We start from the raw sequence: 15,290 nt of genomic DNA, 5'->3' as shown, positions 1-15,290 counted from the left end.
CCTCCTCGACCTTAGAAGATCCATACATCTTCAACCAAACTTCAGAAATGGATTCGGGTATGTTTCATGTGAATAAATGCATGTTTTAAGTGAATTCATAATTATATCATGCATATGTTTTGGTGATAATGGAGATCAAAGATTAATTTATCAATAGCTTTAGATTGGCTACAAAGATGAAGGAAATTAAACATAAATTAAAAGTTTGGAATAAAGAGGTGTTTGGGAGGTTGGAGTGCAATAAAGCTTCAGCTCTGCAACAAGTGGAATTCTAGGACCAGGTGGAAAGTGAGAGAAGTCTGACAGTGGAGGAAACAAAATTAAAAAATGAAGCAAAGGAAAGTTATAAGAAGTGGGTGTTTTTGGAAGAAACCCACTAGAGACAACTCTCAAGGGAGATCTGGCTAAGGGAAGTGGATAGAAATACGGGCTTTTTCCATCGTATGGCAAATGCCCATCATCGTATAAATAACTCCCTAGACAGAATTAAGATTAATGGGGTGTGGCTTTCAGAGGAGCAGGAAGTGAGGGAAGGGATTGCTAATGCCTACCAGCATATGCTTTTATAAGATTCGGGTTGGAAGACGGATATTGGGAGGTTACAATTAGATCAAATCAGCCAGCAAGAAGCGGAGAATCTGGGGATTCCTTTTTCTGAGGCTAAGGTTCATTCGGCTTTGATGGAGATGAATATAGACAAAACCCCTGGGCCGAATGGCTTTAATGTGGCATTTTGGCAAAGTTGTTGAGACTTCATTAAAGAGGAGATATTGGAAATGTTTAAGGAGTTCCATGAGCAAAGCTCTTTTCTCAAGAGTCTCAATAACACATTCCTGGTTCTGATTCCTAAGAAAGGTGGGGTTGAGGACCTTGGGGACTTTAGACCCATTAGCCTATTGGGGGGCTGTATAAATTATTGGCTAAAGTGTTAGCTAATAGGCTCAAGAAAGTGGTTGGAAAAGTGGTCTCCCCAGTCCAGAATGCCTTTGTTTTGGGAAGATAGATTCTTGATGCTTCCTTAATTGCAAATGAAGTGATAGACTCGTGGCAGAAAAGAAAAGAGAAATGGCTCATTTGCAAATTGGACATTGAGAAAGCGTATGATAGCATGAACTGACAGTTTTTGTTGAGGGCTTTACAAAAAATGGGATTTGGCTCAAAGTGGTTGGGATAGATGTGGAGCTGTTTATCTTCAGCCAAATTTTCAATCCTGGTTAATGGGGTACCAGCTAACTTTTTCCCAAGTGCTAAGGGGCTTTGCCAAGGAGATCCCCTATCTCCTTACCTCTTTGTTTTTTGGATGGAAGTGCTGGATGCACTTATTAGAAGGGTTGTTGTTGAGGGATTCCTCTCAGGGTGTAGTATCCAGGGAGGTAGAAGGCCCACTTTGAACATCTCCCATTTATTCTTTGCTGATGATACAGTTGTGTTTTGTGAGGCTAATAAAGAGCACCTAACTCACTTAAGTTGGATCTTATTCTAGTTTGAAACTTCTTCAAGTCTAAGGATCAATTTGGCCAAAAGTGAAATCATCCCAGTTGGTGAGGTGGATAAGATTGATGAGCTGGTAGTGGAGTTAAGGTGCAGGGTGGGCTCCTTGCCTTCTCAGTATCTGGGTCTACCTTTAGGAGCTCCAAACAAGGCTCATTCTATGTGGGATGGGGTGGAAGAGAGAGTGAGGAGGAGACTTGCACTTTGGAAACAACAGTATATTTCCAAATGTGGGAGAATCACTCTCATAAAGAGCACATTGGCTAGCATGTCAATCTATCAAATGTCCATTTTTCGGATGCCCAAGATTGTTGTTAGAAGGTTAGAAAAAGTGCAAAAAGATTTTCTTTGGGAAGGGGGAAATTTGGAGAGGAAAGTTCATCTAGTTAATTGGGAGGTGGTTTGTGCGGATAAGGATAAGGGTAGATTAGGCTTAAGGAAACTAGCCCTTTTGAACAAAGCCTTGCTTGGTAAATGGATTTGGAGGTTTGCTTATGATAAAGACAATCTTTGGAAACAAGTGATCATGGCGAAATATGGGCAAGAGGGGCTTGGTTGGAGGATAAAGAAGACTAATGGTGCGTTCGAAGTAAGGGTTTGGAAGGAGATCTTGAAGGAAACTGAATGGTGTTGGGATAATATGGTACTCATAGCTGGGAAGGGCACCAAAATCAGATTCTGGATTGATGTATAGTGCATTTGTACAGTGTTGTCCCAAAACTTCCCTCATCTCTTTGCAATGGTTGTTCATAAGAATGCTATGGTGGAGGAGATGTGGGACCAGAATTTTGGACAAGAAGGCTGGAATCCAAGATTTTTGAGGGATTTTAATGATTGGGAGTTGGATATGGTAAGGAACTTGCTCCATGGTTTGAGGCCCTCCTTGGAGGAAGACTCAGTTTGTTGGAAGGGAGGAAGAAACGGACAGTTTAGGGTTAAGGAAGCGTACAACTTGTTGGTCAACCCCAATGACACCGCATTTTCGACAAGTTATATTTAGGTGGATAGAGTTCCAACCAAAGTGCCGTTCTTTGCTTGGGAGGCTACGTGGTGGAAGGTGTTTACTCTAGACAGGCTCCAGAAAAGAGGATGGTAGCTCCCTAATTATTATTTTTTGTGCAGATGTGAAGAAGAAACTATAAATCACATTCTTATACACTGTATAATGGTTAGAATCCTGTGGGATATTGTCTTTGGGTTATTAGGTGTTCAGTGGGTCTTTCCAGAAATTGTAAAGGAGGTCTTAACTTGCTGGAAGGGCCCTTTTGTGGGGAAGAAAAGGAAAAAGATATGAAAATCCATCCCGTTGTATATTTTTTGTACGGTTTGGAATGAGATGAATAGATTAGCCTTTAGGGGGGGAGGGGTCTTAGATATTCAAAAACTCAAGAATTCTTTTGTTTGTAATTTATGGAACTGGGCTAGATTGTATATTGGAGAGGAGTCTATTTCCCTTATAAGCTTTTTGGAGTGGTTAGCATCCACTTGAGGGACGATGAGGCTCTTTTGGCTTTCCTTTTTGCTTGAGAGGCCTTAACTGCCTTGTATACTCCCTATATGCAGTGTGGCTTTTTGCCTCTGGTTTAATACAATTCTAGCTTACTTATCAATAATAATAATAATAATAATGAAAAGTTTTATACTATACCCATATGAGTTTTAGATGTGTAGGGTTAAATTTGAATGCTCAGTAAAAATATTATATATATATATATATACATATACATTGATTAACTTTAATAATTTCATTGTTTATGTTGTTGAAAACTCAATTCCTAAAACAGTTTTCTCAATTTTCCCTTCTCCATATTCCCATTTGTTTCTCAGAACACTCTACAAAAAACACTTCAAATTTGTTCTAAAAAATCATTTCATAACAAATGCTCAAAAAACTGTTTTAAATCCAAAAATTACCAAACATGCTTTGGAAGTTGAAAAACAATAACTTTTTAAAAATAGTTTCCAAACCAACCATACTTTCCTTCATTTTCTGTTAAAACAAACAAAGGCCTTACCTCTTTTTCCAGGTCCCATACTCTAGCCAGAACTGGAGAACCCACCCTCTTGCCTTTTGGCCCTTGCCCTTTGCCTTTTTCCAACCCTAATCTGAACTCACCTGAGCAATGATTATTCAGACTAAAAGAGGGAAAATCAAGTCCAGAAATGCATTTATCAAAAAACCAACATCACATCTATTCAATATTCATCATCAACAGAAATAATCATATAGTCAGCTTTATATTCAGACCGCTTCTCCCATTCCAAAACTGGAAAATAATGTTCATCCATATCCCAATCAAGAAAAAGAGGGATTCAACAAGAACACATAAGGAACCCTAATTTGAGATTGAATAAATGTCACCAGAGGTCTGGAAACCGATAAACAGGAAAAATGAGTAGAAAGAAAAAATGCAGAAGATCTAACCCTATACAAGGGAAACCATTACTCTCTATTTTCCTATTGAGATAAATCATGGTCTTCAAGTTCCCTTTACCATTAAGCTTCTTTAACCAACAGTTCAGTTTCTAATTACCCTCTACATGTATTATGGGGCAATAAGATTTTTTTTTTTTTTACCATTTTTATCTTCCACTGATAAACTTAACTGGCAGGCATCAACAGGAAAGATATACTGCTCATCCTCATTCTTTCTGGGAAAATTTTTGTTACAGTGTCATGAAGGCCAGGGGTTTGGCATGTTCTGTTCATTACTCGTTCCGAATGGAATGGTACTTCTCCCAGAGTGTTGAAGACTTCGAGATTTCATTCATGAGGTGCTTGAATTTAAGGCTGCAGTCTCCTCCACTGGAAAAACACAATTACTTCAATGAATTAAATTGAATTCAGAACAGAAAGATAAAACATGGCAAAAGGTTTAGGACCAGTTTGGAAGCATTTTCAATAACAACTCTTCAAAACATTTCTATGTCGGTTTTTATGAACAGAATTCTGTTTGGGAACTCAACTCGGAAAAACAGTTTTCTTGGCCATCCCACCATGAACACTCATGCTAAGTGCAGTGTTTTCTAACCTATTCTCCATTTTCTAATTGTTTCTTAGAACGCTGCAAGAAACATCTGAAAACACCCCAAATGTGTTATAAAAAATCAACCTGTTTTTGCAACAAATGTGTTAAATGTGTTTTTGTAATTTAGAAAACCATTTTTAAAATCATTTACCAAACAGGCCCTTATTTTTTATTTTAGACATTGCATGTGAGGTCAATCTATCAAGCCAAGTTTGAATATCCTAAAAGAAACTCTACAGTACAGGAATCCTTAAAGCCAAGTATATTATTTCAGGTAGAATTAGAAAAAAAATGTTTTTATAATTATATATTAAAACACGACAAAGTAGATGACGCAGTGTTCAATTCTACCAAAAAGAAAGTTTCATTCATATAACGAATTTTCCAATACCTTATGCGATTCAAGGATGCAATCGCTCGAAGAGCACTTCGAATCATGTCTTCATTACGATCTACCTCTTGCTTGACAGCATCTTGCTTTGGTTTAAAATTAATAGTCTTCAGAAGGGGATCCACCAATGAGTCCAATACTGAAATTTCAAATAATTTGCATGAGAAATGAAAATTATTATGCACCACATTGTAGAAATAAAATCGGATATTAAGTTGACCTGCCAATACAGCGGATGGGCACTTGTCTGCAAGTTTTGAAAGGATAAGATGGCAAGGCATTTTGACATCATAATGATCTGCGAAGAGCCAAATCAATTTCAGTTCAGGAAGTGATAAACTAAACTTCAAGTATAGAAACATGAAATAACTTTTAGCAGCTGAAATGAAACTAAACTAAAGTGGGGGGAAAAGGGTGAAAAAAATAAAGTGAAGTAAAAAAGAATGATGGTCTTGTTAAAAATAAAAAAATAAAAACGCACCATCCAAACCGGATTTGAGATAGGGAACAATGAAAGATGAAGGATTCACTTGATCAAGACAACTGTCTAGCAGTGTGTCTACACATTCAAAAGCTGCTTTCCTCAGCTCAAGACCATCATCCACAATATGCTTGAAAGGACCAAGATCGACTGTTCTAATTAACTCTTGCTGCATAGAAACATGAAACAGAATATTTAACCGTCACTTGGTATCAATAAAAAGAATAGCCAAAAAGGAAAAGGATAAAAACAATAAATTTAGTAGCAGAAAATATAACATCCTGAGTACTGAGAACATGGAACTTTCATATACTCCATTTTATCAGCTGGATGGATGTGCATAGAATATAATCAAATGAGTTTCCTTTTTTCCTTTTTCTTTTTCTTTTTCTTTTTCCATATTAAGGAACATGACTAACACCAACCACTCATCACCAACCAATAACAACCACCAAACAAAATAAATGAGCAATCCAATTCACTGCGTAACATTAATACGTATATCTGACTCCAATTTCATGTTCTTGAAATATGCTGCTAAAACATCAAAAACTGAAATTACCTTAACAATTGTCTGATCATAAAGAAGAGGCAATAATTCTGGAAGAAGCCCCTTAATGAGATTGGGCTTATTGTGGGCTGCTGTACTTAAGGCCAAGACAGCTGCACGCCTAACATGCTGCAAAACCATGACAATCAGAATAACTAATAAATCGGCAACCAATTACTACCATTAATCTACCAACATATACAGAAAAAGAGGGAAACAATGAAGTAAACCTCTAAAATTCCGAAGTGGTTTTAAAATACATTTTTCCTTTTCAGAGCATTAGAACTTTTGGTATTTACCCGGTCATGATCCTTAATAAGCATTAGGAATGATGAGATCTCAGGGTATATGATCTCATCTATTTTCTCTGGCCGCTCAACTATAGAATATTTTACGGCAATGACGACTGTTGCTCTAGTGAATGCAGCTGGACTGGCTGTCCGCACCTATAGAAACATGAAACAATGAAGTTATGCCAACAAATGGTAACTAGATGCCCTTCAAACCATAACTTAAGAAGTAAAAGGATATCCAATTCCTGTTTTGTAGATACCTTCAGTGCAGGCACAAGCTTTGCAGGCTCTATAAGGGCTATTTTACCAAGACATTCAGCTACTACATTGCGGACACCCTCTTCCTCACTTTCACAGTGGTTAAAAAGTAATTTAAGTATCTTCTCAACACTAGAATCCTGAAACTCTGCTTTGTCTACCGATTGCCTCACTATAACCTGCAAGAAGAAAACCATAAATTAATAAATAAAAAACCAGGTAAGTACCATTTGATAACATAAATCAATTGTAGTTCAAAACAATATACCTCCTTCAAGGAATGAAGCAAGAGATATTGTTTCTTCTGCTGATTATCAATCTGGTCCAAGATAAATGGCAAATACTTTGAGAGATTGCCAACCGCGATATTTCCAAGAGCATAGGAAGCAGCAGACTTTATCTCTTCAAAAGGAGATTGGAAGGACTCAATAACAATATTCTCTATATGAGCATGTGAACTTAGATCTTTCCTCCTGCCAATCTCTCCCAGGCAGAGCAAGGCAAGATGTTGCTTAGCCTAAAAAAATAATGACAAAAGCAGTTATACAAAGCAATATTTGGAGAAGCAAAAATCTAGCCTAAAAAATAATGACAAAAGTAGTAGCAACAAAAATCAAGGAAACATTCAAACTCTCATTTAAGTTGGACAATCAAAATTATAAAAAATAAAACCAAAAAAAGAACAGAAAAGAAAAGAAAGATCCTGCAGCAACTAAGTCTTCCAGAAACATTTTATGTATAACACCACCAGAAATATTACTATGTTCCATATGTTAAATAGTAAAACAGTTGAGAAAAAAAAGAATGTATGTGGAAAGAAAAACATGCAAGTGAATAATATAACTAATCGCGAATTTTCTAGCAGAAATATTTCACTCTGCTTACTAGCAGAAGTGCAGTCAAAACTGAGGCAAAGCAGCACACAGATAGTGATTGCAGTTCAGAAATGGAAGGCCAGCATGATTTTGAGATTGGGGTTGTGATTGCAGTCCAGGCCACCACAAAATCTGACCTTGGAGAACCTCTCAAGAGATTGGCATGAATCTTTTGAAATTCACTTCTAGCCTAAGCCAATGTGATTAAACAGCAGACAGTTTTTCTTCTGAAATGGTCACTACAAGAAAACTTGTTCATTCTTTATAGGAGGTGACAAAATGAAAACTTGTTACAAAAACCAGCTAATTTTGAATTCTCGTGCCTACTCTAGGAGACAATTAGAGTGTAGAAGCTATCCTTCATTTTTTACCAACCCCAACTTCAGAGTGATTAAGGATACATGAATCAAGAAATAATTTAATATTTTTATACAACTTTAGAAAGCAAATTTTCTGATATAAAATGCTATTGAAATAAAATAAATGGCCATAGATATGTCCTAGTAGGCTGAGAGGATTTCTGGGCAGAGTTAGGAGGGGATTTCAATATGGTCAGATTCCCCGGGCAAAGGAGAAACTGACCTAGATTGTCTTCCAACACGAGGTGCTCTCCAGAGATCATAGAAGACCTGAACTAAAGGGACTCTCCCCCTAAAAGGAGGACCTTTTACCTTGTGTTGTGGTTAGAATTTGCAGTCTTCTTCAAGACTCGATCATTTCCTAGTGTTGGATGATTGAGAGGATCATTTTTCTTATCTAACGCAGAGTGTTTTACCTAAACCAACTTCAGATCACTGTTCCATTATACCAGATGGAGGGCAAATCTCCTTTCAAAAATATGTAGCTTCAATCAAAACACTTCAAAGATATTATGAGGATTTGGTGGAGAAGTTATGGTGTGAATGGCTTCTTTAGTCTCATGTTGGCAGCAAAGCTGAAGGCTCTCAAGCTGGATTTAAAACTTGGAATAAAGAGGTTTTTGGGAATGTCACATCTAAAAAATTTGAGGCCTCAATCAGATCAGCTTTTGGGATTCAAAATAGAGAATAGAAAACCTATTTCCAAACAATTAGAGGCAAGAAGGCTAGTGGCTGTTGATAACAGTAAGTGGGCTTCTTTAGAACAGACTATGTGGACTAAAATGTTGAGAAATTTGGTTAAAAGAGAGATAAAAATACCAAATTCTTTCAGAAGATGGCAAACATATGGAGAAGAACAATTTTATGTCCAAAGTTGGAGTGAATGGGGAATGATTGTTTGAGGATGCAGATATAAGAAGGTAGTCTTCAAGGCCCTCCGAAATCTACTATCAGAAGTGGTGAATTGGAGGCCCAACATTAGTGGAATGACTTTTGAAGTGCTGGAAAACAGGGATGAAAGAACCTAAGAGGTTCCTTTCACTGAGAAGGAAGTGTTAACCGCCTTATCCAGTTTGTGTGGGGACAAAGTTCCCAAGTCAAAAGGCTTCACTATAGCATTTTAGTAAATGAGTCAAGATTCATCAAAATCTAAGGTGATGGGTTTCTTCAAGGTATTCTTTGATAACAGCTCTTTCAAAAGAAACAAAAATGCTATTCTTTTTTAGTCCTAAAGAGAGGTGGTGAGAAGGACCTAAAAGGTTTCAATTGGGGGGTTGAAGAGTTCTCCGATAACAGCACTTTCAAAAGAAACTTAAACGCAACTTTTTTTTAGTCCCAAAGAAAAGCCATGCAAAAAAGGACATGGAAGATTTCAGTTGGGGGGCAAATCAACTCCTAGCAAAGGTCCTAGATAATAGTCTTAAAAAAGGTTGTGGGGAAAGTGATTTAAGTTTATTAACATGCATTTGCAGAGGATAGGCCAAATTTTGGATGCAACCCTCATCGCAAATGATTCCTTAGATTCAAGGCTAAAGAATTCCAATAGTGGGTTTGTTTGCAAGCTAGACATTGAGAAGGCATATGATAATGTAAATTGGGATTTCTTGCTAGTGGTGTTAGATAAAATGGGCTTTGGCCATGAGTAGGTGAAATGAATCAAATGGTGCTTATCTATGTCAAAATCCTTTGTCCTAGTCAATGGGGTCTGCTTTTCTAGAGCTTCAAGTGATTGAGACAAGATCTTCTTTCCCTATATCTCTTCATTTTGGCTATGAAGGCTTTCAGTCAGAATTTAAGGTGTGCTACAAGCTTCAAAGTGGGAGGAAGAGGCGATAAGGGAATGGAAGTGTCTCCTTTACTGTTTGATGACAATATCCTAATTTTTTGTGAACCTAATCAAGATCATTTGTAGCATATGAGGTGGCCTTTTATATGGTTTTGAGGCAATTTCCAATCTTAAAATAAATTTGGAAAAGATTTAACTAATTCTTGTAGGGGAAGTTGTGAATGTGGAAGGTCTAGCTCCAATGTTGGGTTGCATGGTAGGGAGTCTATCAACTCTATCCACCAAATACTTGGGTTTTCCTTTGGGAGCTCCTCACAAATCAACGGAGTGGGATTTGGTGGAGGAGGAATTTCAAAGAGAACTCACCTTTGTGAAATAGGCAATATCTCTCTAAGGGAGGAAGACTCACCTTAATCAGCACATTCTCAAGCCTGCCAATTTATTTTGTCTCTGTTCGTCAAACACAAAAAGGTGAGCTTAAGATTGGAGAAAATCCAAAGGGATTTCCACTAGGGCGGGGAGCTTTAGAGAAAAAGCAACATTTGGTTAATTGGTCTACTATCCACTTAAAAAGAAAAATGGAAGCCTTGGTATCAAAAATCTTTATATTCTAAACAAGACTCTCCTTAGCCAATGGAGTTGGAGGTTCGCTATTGAAAGGGAATCTTTGTGGAAATGGATCATAGAAGGAAAATTAGGGGCAAGGGAAGGAGGATGATGTTCAAGTGTAGGGAAGGATGGCTACAAGGTGGGGTTATGGAAGTTTATCAAAATCGGGTGGTAGACCTTTAGAAGCAGATCTTGTTTCATTATGGATGATTACAGAAGGGTAAAATTCTACAAACATAGGTAGTGAGGTGAAAGTACTATGGAAGAATACTTTCTGCTGTTATTCTCTTTCATTGTTGCTAAAAACTTAGGTAGCAGAAATTTGAGAGCAAGCTGGGGAGGAGGCTCGATGGAGTCTCCGCTTTCATAGACAACTTTATGATTGGGGATTGGAAGGAGTGAGGGCCTTATTTCGAAGAATACAATCAAGTTCATTGAGACAAGATGTTGAAGATAGATTGGGTTGGAAGGAAACTACGGAAGGCAATTTCTCTATCAAATATTTCTACACTTCCTTAGCCCAAGGAAGAAGCAAATCATTCCTTACAAGCATAGTTTGGAACCCATGGGTGTCAACAAAAGTGGGCTTCTTTGATAGGGGAGTCATTTGAGGAAGAATCTTAACGCTTGATCCACTTAGAAGGAGAGGATGGAGTATTTCAAATAGATGTTACATGAGTAAAAGGGAAGAATAATCAGTCCAACACTTGCCCCTTCACTATTCATCGCAAGAATATTGCGGCAGCTGGTTTTTTCTCTATTCAAAGTGGCATGGGTAATGTACTCCTCTATAAGAGGAATCCTTCTAAGATACCATGGCTCTTTTATGGGGAAGAAGCGGAAAAAAGCCTAGAGGGAGGTTGTTTTTCTTTCTCTTTTTTTCCTTGCCTAATAAGCATAATCTATATACATTGTGTGTACTTTGGTGCACCCTTTTTCAGGTGCTTTCAATATATACCTTTGTTTTGCCTACCAAAAAAAAAAGCCCTAGTAGGCTGATAAGCATTTATAGAAACAAACTTCCAGCATATTAAGAAGGAATATTTGGGGATCCTAATCTCAAAACAAGTTTCATGCACTTAAGTATATTCTCAATAAGTTTATTAAAGATATGGGTGTTCATAGCATTCAATATTTACTTGGGCTTTGAGGGGGGGTTTAAAAATCTCCAAGTTGGGTGGGGCCCTTGTGCTGTTCGAGTTTGAGAATAAATGTGAGGTTGATTTGGTGCTTTTAAGGGGCAACAGACAGTTTAAGGAGAGAGTTTCATTTGCAAAGATGGGGACCTGAAGTGAGGTGTTTTTGTAATGGGAGCCATGCCAAGGAAGTTTGGGTGAGGGTTGTAGGACTCCCTCTTCATTTTTGGAGCAGAGGATCTTCAAGAGGATTGGGGAGAGCTGTGGGGGTTTTATAGCTGTAGATGAGGAAACAGCTCTTTTTTCTCAGCTACAATGGGCATGTATCTTGGTGAGAGCCACTGGGAAGGATATGCCAGGGTCATTGCAAGTGGTGGCCAGGCATACTTGTTCTGCGGTTCATCTTTGGTGGGAAACCCCTCCATGGGTTTCAAAGGTAGTGCCTTGGTCTAAGTTTTGCAAAAGTGCAGGGCGTGAGGTTAGGGATGAAGGTGTGGGTGGCACATGCGCTGGTGGAAGCGTGTGGGAGACTCAACATGTCGTTCAGAGTTGGGGGTCAGAGGAGCAGTTTGAGTATGGAAGAAGGAATAGGGGTGCAGCTGGTAGGCTAGCTAAGGGTACTGTTTTGGACTCAGATTTTATTGGGCCTGAGTCTAGGACAGTGGGCTGTGTGGAGAATAAAGGAAAAGAAGTTTTGGGCTCAAGTGAGTGGGTTCAAGAAAAGCCCACGGGTGGAGCGGGCTGGGCTATGGGCTCTAACCCCTTCAGCCTTGTGGGTGTGGACCTGGTTAAGAGCTTTAAGGGGCCTATTGGGCCCAAGTTAAAAGAGGCCCATCCCCCAGTGTTTCTTTTTGGGCGGCTATTTTCCCCTAGGGCTCCCCCAAAGACTATAACGGGAGCAACGGGGATGGAGCAAGAATTGTTGGCCGATGAAGACTTTAACGTTGGGGGGTCGTTCCCTGGTCAACCGACTCTCATCGACGAGGTGCTGATGGATGAAGCCTCCAGGTACCTCATTTCTCACTACCACTCTTTTTTTTCTCCAGGGTTACGAGGTGATTCTATTTCTATTCCTTTCTTGGGGCCCGACAAAGCTTTATTGGTGTCGGAAGGGCCTTCCAATGGGTTGGAAGGCTCAGTGGCAGTGGCTATGGGCTGGGATCCTCTGCGAGTAGTACCGTCTGAAGATATTTTGGTCCTCGATGGTAGGAAAGAGCTTTCTTGTGGATCGGGAGGCAGTGATGGTGCGATTGAGCTCACGATTGTCCTGGTTGGATCGGTTTTTGCGAGGCCAATGATGGAGAGGACTGATTTTCAATTAGAAGAGGGAGGGTGGGACAAAGGGTGGAATTCTAGTTGTCTCACGAAGTTCAATTGATGCCTTGGTATACCAACGGAAGGTTTTGAAGAGGAAATTTTGTACCTTTTGAGGAGGATGAAGGGGAGAATTGACCACGAGGGGCAAGATGGGGCGTCTAGAAAGACGAAATCACCGTCTTCAAAATCTGTTAGGGAGGCCAAGAAGTTGGAGTGGACAGTGATCTATAAAAAAACTAAGGTTGATACAAGATTGGGTATTTTTGAAGGGGCTTCTATGTCGAGGTGCAAATGAAGATAAGAATTTTATCTTAGAATGTGAAAAGGGTAAATGACAGAGATAAAAGGAAGATAATTAAGTCAATGATAAAATCTCAAAGGGTGGACGTGGTTTGTTTGCAGGAAACCAAAATTAAAGAAATGATTATGGGGATTGTCCGTAGCCTTAGGGTGGGAAGACATCTAGACTGGAGTGCAATCAATTCAAGGGGTGCGTGCAACTACTGGCATTCTGTTGTTTTGGGATAATAGGGTGTTCGAGTTGGTTGACTTGGAAGAAGGGGAATACTCAATTTCATGTCGTTCTAAGAACTATGTGGATGGGGTTGTGTGAGTGTTAAGGATGAAAATATCGGAATATATCGACGGTATATTGTGTATCAGAGAAGGTGGATACGATATACAAGTAAGATATATCGTCTGACGTAAATATCGGTAAATATCGGTAAATACTGACGATATATCAGTAATCACAGATATATCGGCGATACAAGCAAAATATCGACCCTAAATAGGAAAATATCGTTAAAATTTCGGAGATATATTGGATATATTGGAGATATATCAGAGATGTATCAATGAAATCTGTAAAAATATAAAATAAATAAATTATTATAAATAAGTTAATTTTAATTATCTTATAATTTATTTTGTATACTAATTAAATATAAAACAAATATAAAACAAATATAAAATCATAAATAAAATTATCAATATTTTTCAATAAAATATTTTGCATCAAAATGTACCAATATTTTTAAATAAAAATCATAAATACATTTAAATCACATAATTAGTACATTTGCAATAATTTAGTTTTAAATTAATTATTTTATTTTATTTTGATATTCAAGTGTAATAATAGCATATTGAGAATAAATTAATTTAGTACATTTTTTAATTAGTATAGTATTGAATTTAAATTAGTACATTTTTATAATTAATTAATATATTTTCAATAGATGTAAGTAAATTAACTTAGCATAGTAATATAAATTTGAATCACATAATTAGTATATTCGTAATAATTTAACTTCATAATGAGTGTACACTCACAAAATTCGCATTTCTTATCGACCGACACAATATAATTAAATTTAATATCACAAATCATATCATACATGTATCAATTTCTTCATCAAAACAATTTTAAAATATTTATTATACTTCTAATTTCATTTTTAAGAGTTTTTTCTTACATTTACAAGTTTTGATCAATTTTTGGTTTACCAATATTTTGTATCAAAATATCCGCTGATATATCTCTGAAATATCCGTAAAATCCAAGTACCGATATATCCATAAAATCCAAGTACCGATATATCCGTGATTACCGATATTTTTATCATTGGTGGGTGTTTACTGATGTGTATCATCCAGTGTGCAAAAGGGAAAGAGGGGGGCTTTTGGGAAGACCTTGGGTCAATAAGAGGTTTATGGAGTGACCTTTGGTGTGTAGGTGGGGATTTTAATATGATAAGATTTCCAGGAGAACGTAGTAGGGAGGAGGGTTATCTGCAACAATGAGGAGATTTTCAAAAGTATTAGAGGATTTTGGGCTAAATAACCAATCCCAATCCAGGCTTGACCAGTGTTTAGTGACAAATAACTAGGACAACTTATTTACTGGGTTTGTGCAGGGTGTTTTACCCAGATCGGTTTCTAATCACTTTCCCATTCTGCTAGAAAGAGGAGGTATGAGGAGGGAACCATCTCCTTTCAGATTTGAGAACATGTGGTTGGAGGAGGGGTTCAAAGATCAAGTGAAGATTTGATGGCGGAGCTTTAATTTAACTAGGACCTTCAACTTTGTTTTAAACGCAAAATTGAGAGCCTTAAAAGTTGTCTTGAAGACTTGGAATAAAGAAGTGTTCAATCTCATTAAGGCTAAAAAGGGAGAAACTCTCAGCTAGGTTGTGTATTGGGACAAGAAGGAGAAATTTTCAGCCCTGAATCTGGAAGAATGTGAAGCCAAAAATGAGGCTAGGGAGTCTTATAAGACTTGGGTTTTGAGGGAAGAAATCTCTTGGAGATAGAAGTCTAGGGAAGTGTGGTTGAAGGAGGAGGACAATAACACCAGATTCTTCCACAGGATGGTGAATGCTCACAGTAGAAGAAATTGGTTGTCCAAGTTGAAAGTGAATGGTTGTTGGCATACCGAGGAGAATGATTTAAAAGATAGTCCGGTTGGGCTGTTTCATAACCTCTATTCAGAAGAAGGGGGGCGGTATCCCTGTATTGATGGGTTGACCTTTAAGGGACTAGATAGCAGTGAGGCTGAGAGGCTGGACCTTCCTTTCTCGGAAGAAGAGGTGTTTGCAGCTCTCTCAAATCTAGACAAGGACAAAGCTCCAGGTCCGAATGGCTTCACCATGGCATTTTGGCTTTTTTGTTAGGATGTTGTGAAGGTTTAGGTTTTGGGTTTTTTTAGAGACT

The 15,290-nt window shown here is 38.0% G+C and overlaps 1 protein-coding gene across 2 annotated transcripts in view; it reads right to left on the bottom strand.

The window, feature by feature from the left end:
- Positions 1 to 3,665: 3,665 nt before the first annotated feature.
- Positions 3,666 to 15,290, bottom strand: part of LOC117926129 (cullin-associated NEDD8-dissociated protein 1) — a 51,824-nt gene continuing 40,199 nt past the window's right edge. For both annotated transcript variants that reach the window (XM_034845205.1, XM_034845204.1), the window contains exons 23-30: positions 6,762 to 7,010; positions 6,496 to 6,672; positions 6,242 to 6,388; positions 5,955 to 6,071; positions 5,393 to 5,561; positions 5,132 to 5,209; positions 4,912 to 5,050; positions 3,666 to 4,297 (exon numbers count right to left, since the gene is read on the bottom strand). In XM_034845205.1, coding sequence (XP_034701096.1) covers positions 4,201 to 4,297; positions 4,912 to 5,050; positions 5,132 to 5,209; positions 5,393 to 5,561; positions 5,955 to 6,071; positions 6,242 to 6,388; positions 6,496 to 6,672; positions 6,762 to 7,010 — 1,173 coding nt within the window. In that variant the 3' untranslated portion in view covers positions 3,666 to 4,200. The remainder of the gene's footprint in view (positions 4,298 to 4,911; positions 5,051 to 5,131; positions 5,210 to 5,392; positions 5,562 to 5,954; positions 6,072 to 6,241; positions 6,389 to 6,495; positions 6,673 to 6,761; positions 7,011 to 15,290) is intronic.

Source organism: Vitis riparia, chromosome 12, assembly GCF_004353265.1.
Source record: "Vitis riparia cultivar Riparia Gloire de Montpellier isolate 1030 chromosome 12, EGFV_Vit.rip_1.0, whole genome shotgun sequence".
Lineage (NCBI taxonomy): Eukaryota > Viridiplantae > Streptophyta > Magnoliopsida > Vitales > Vitaceae > Vitis > Vitis riparia.
The sequence above is the reverse complement of the archived record's forward strand: the minus strand, read 5'-3'. Positions and strand labels throughout refer to the sequence as shown.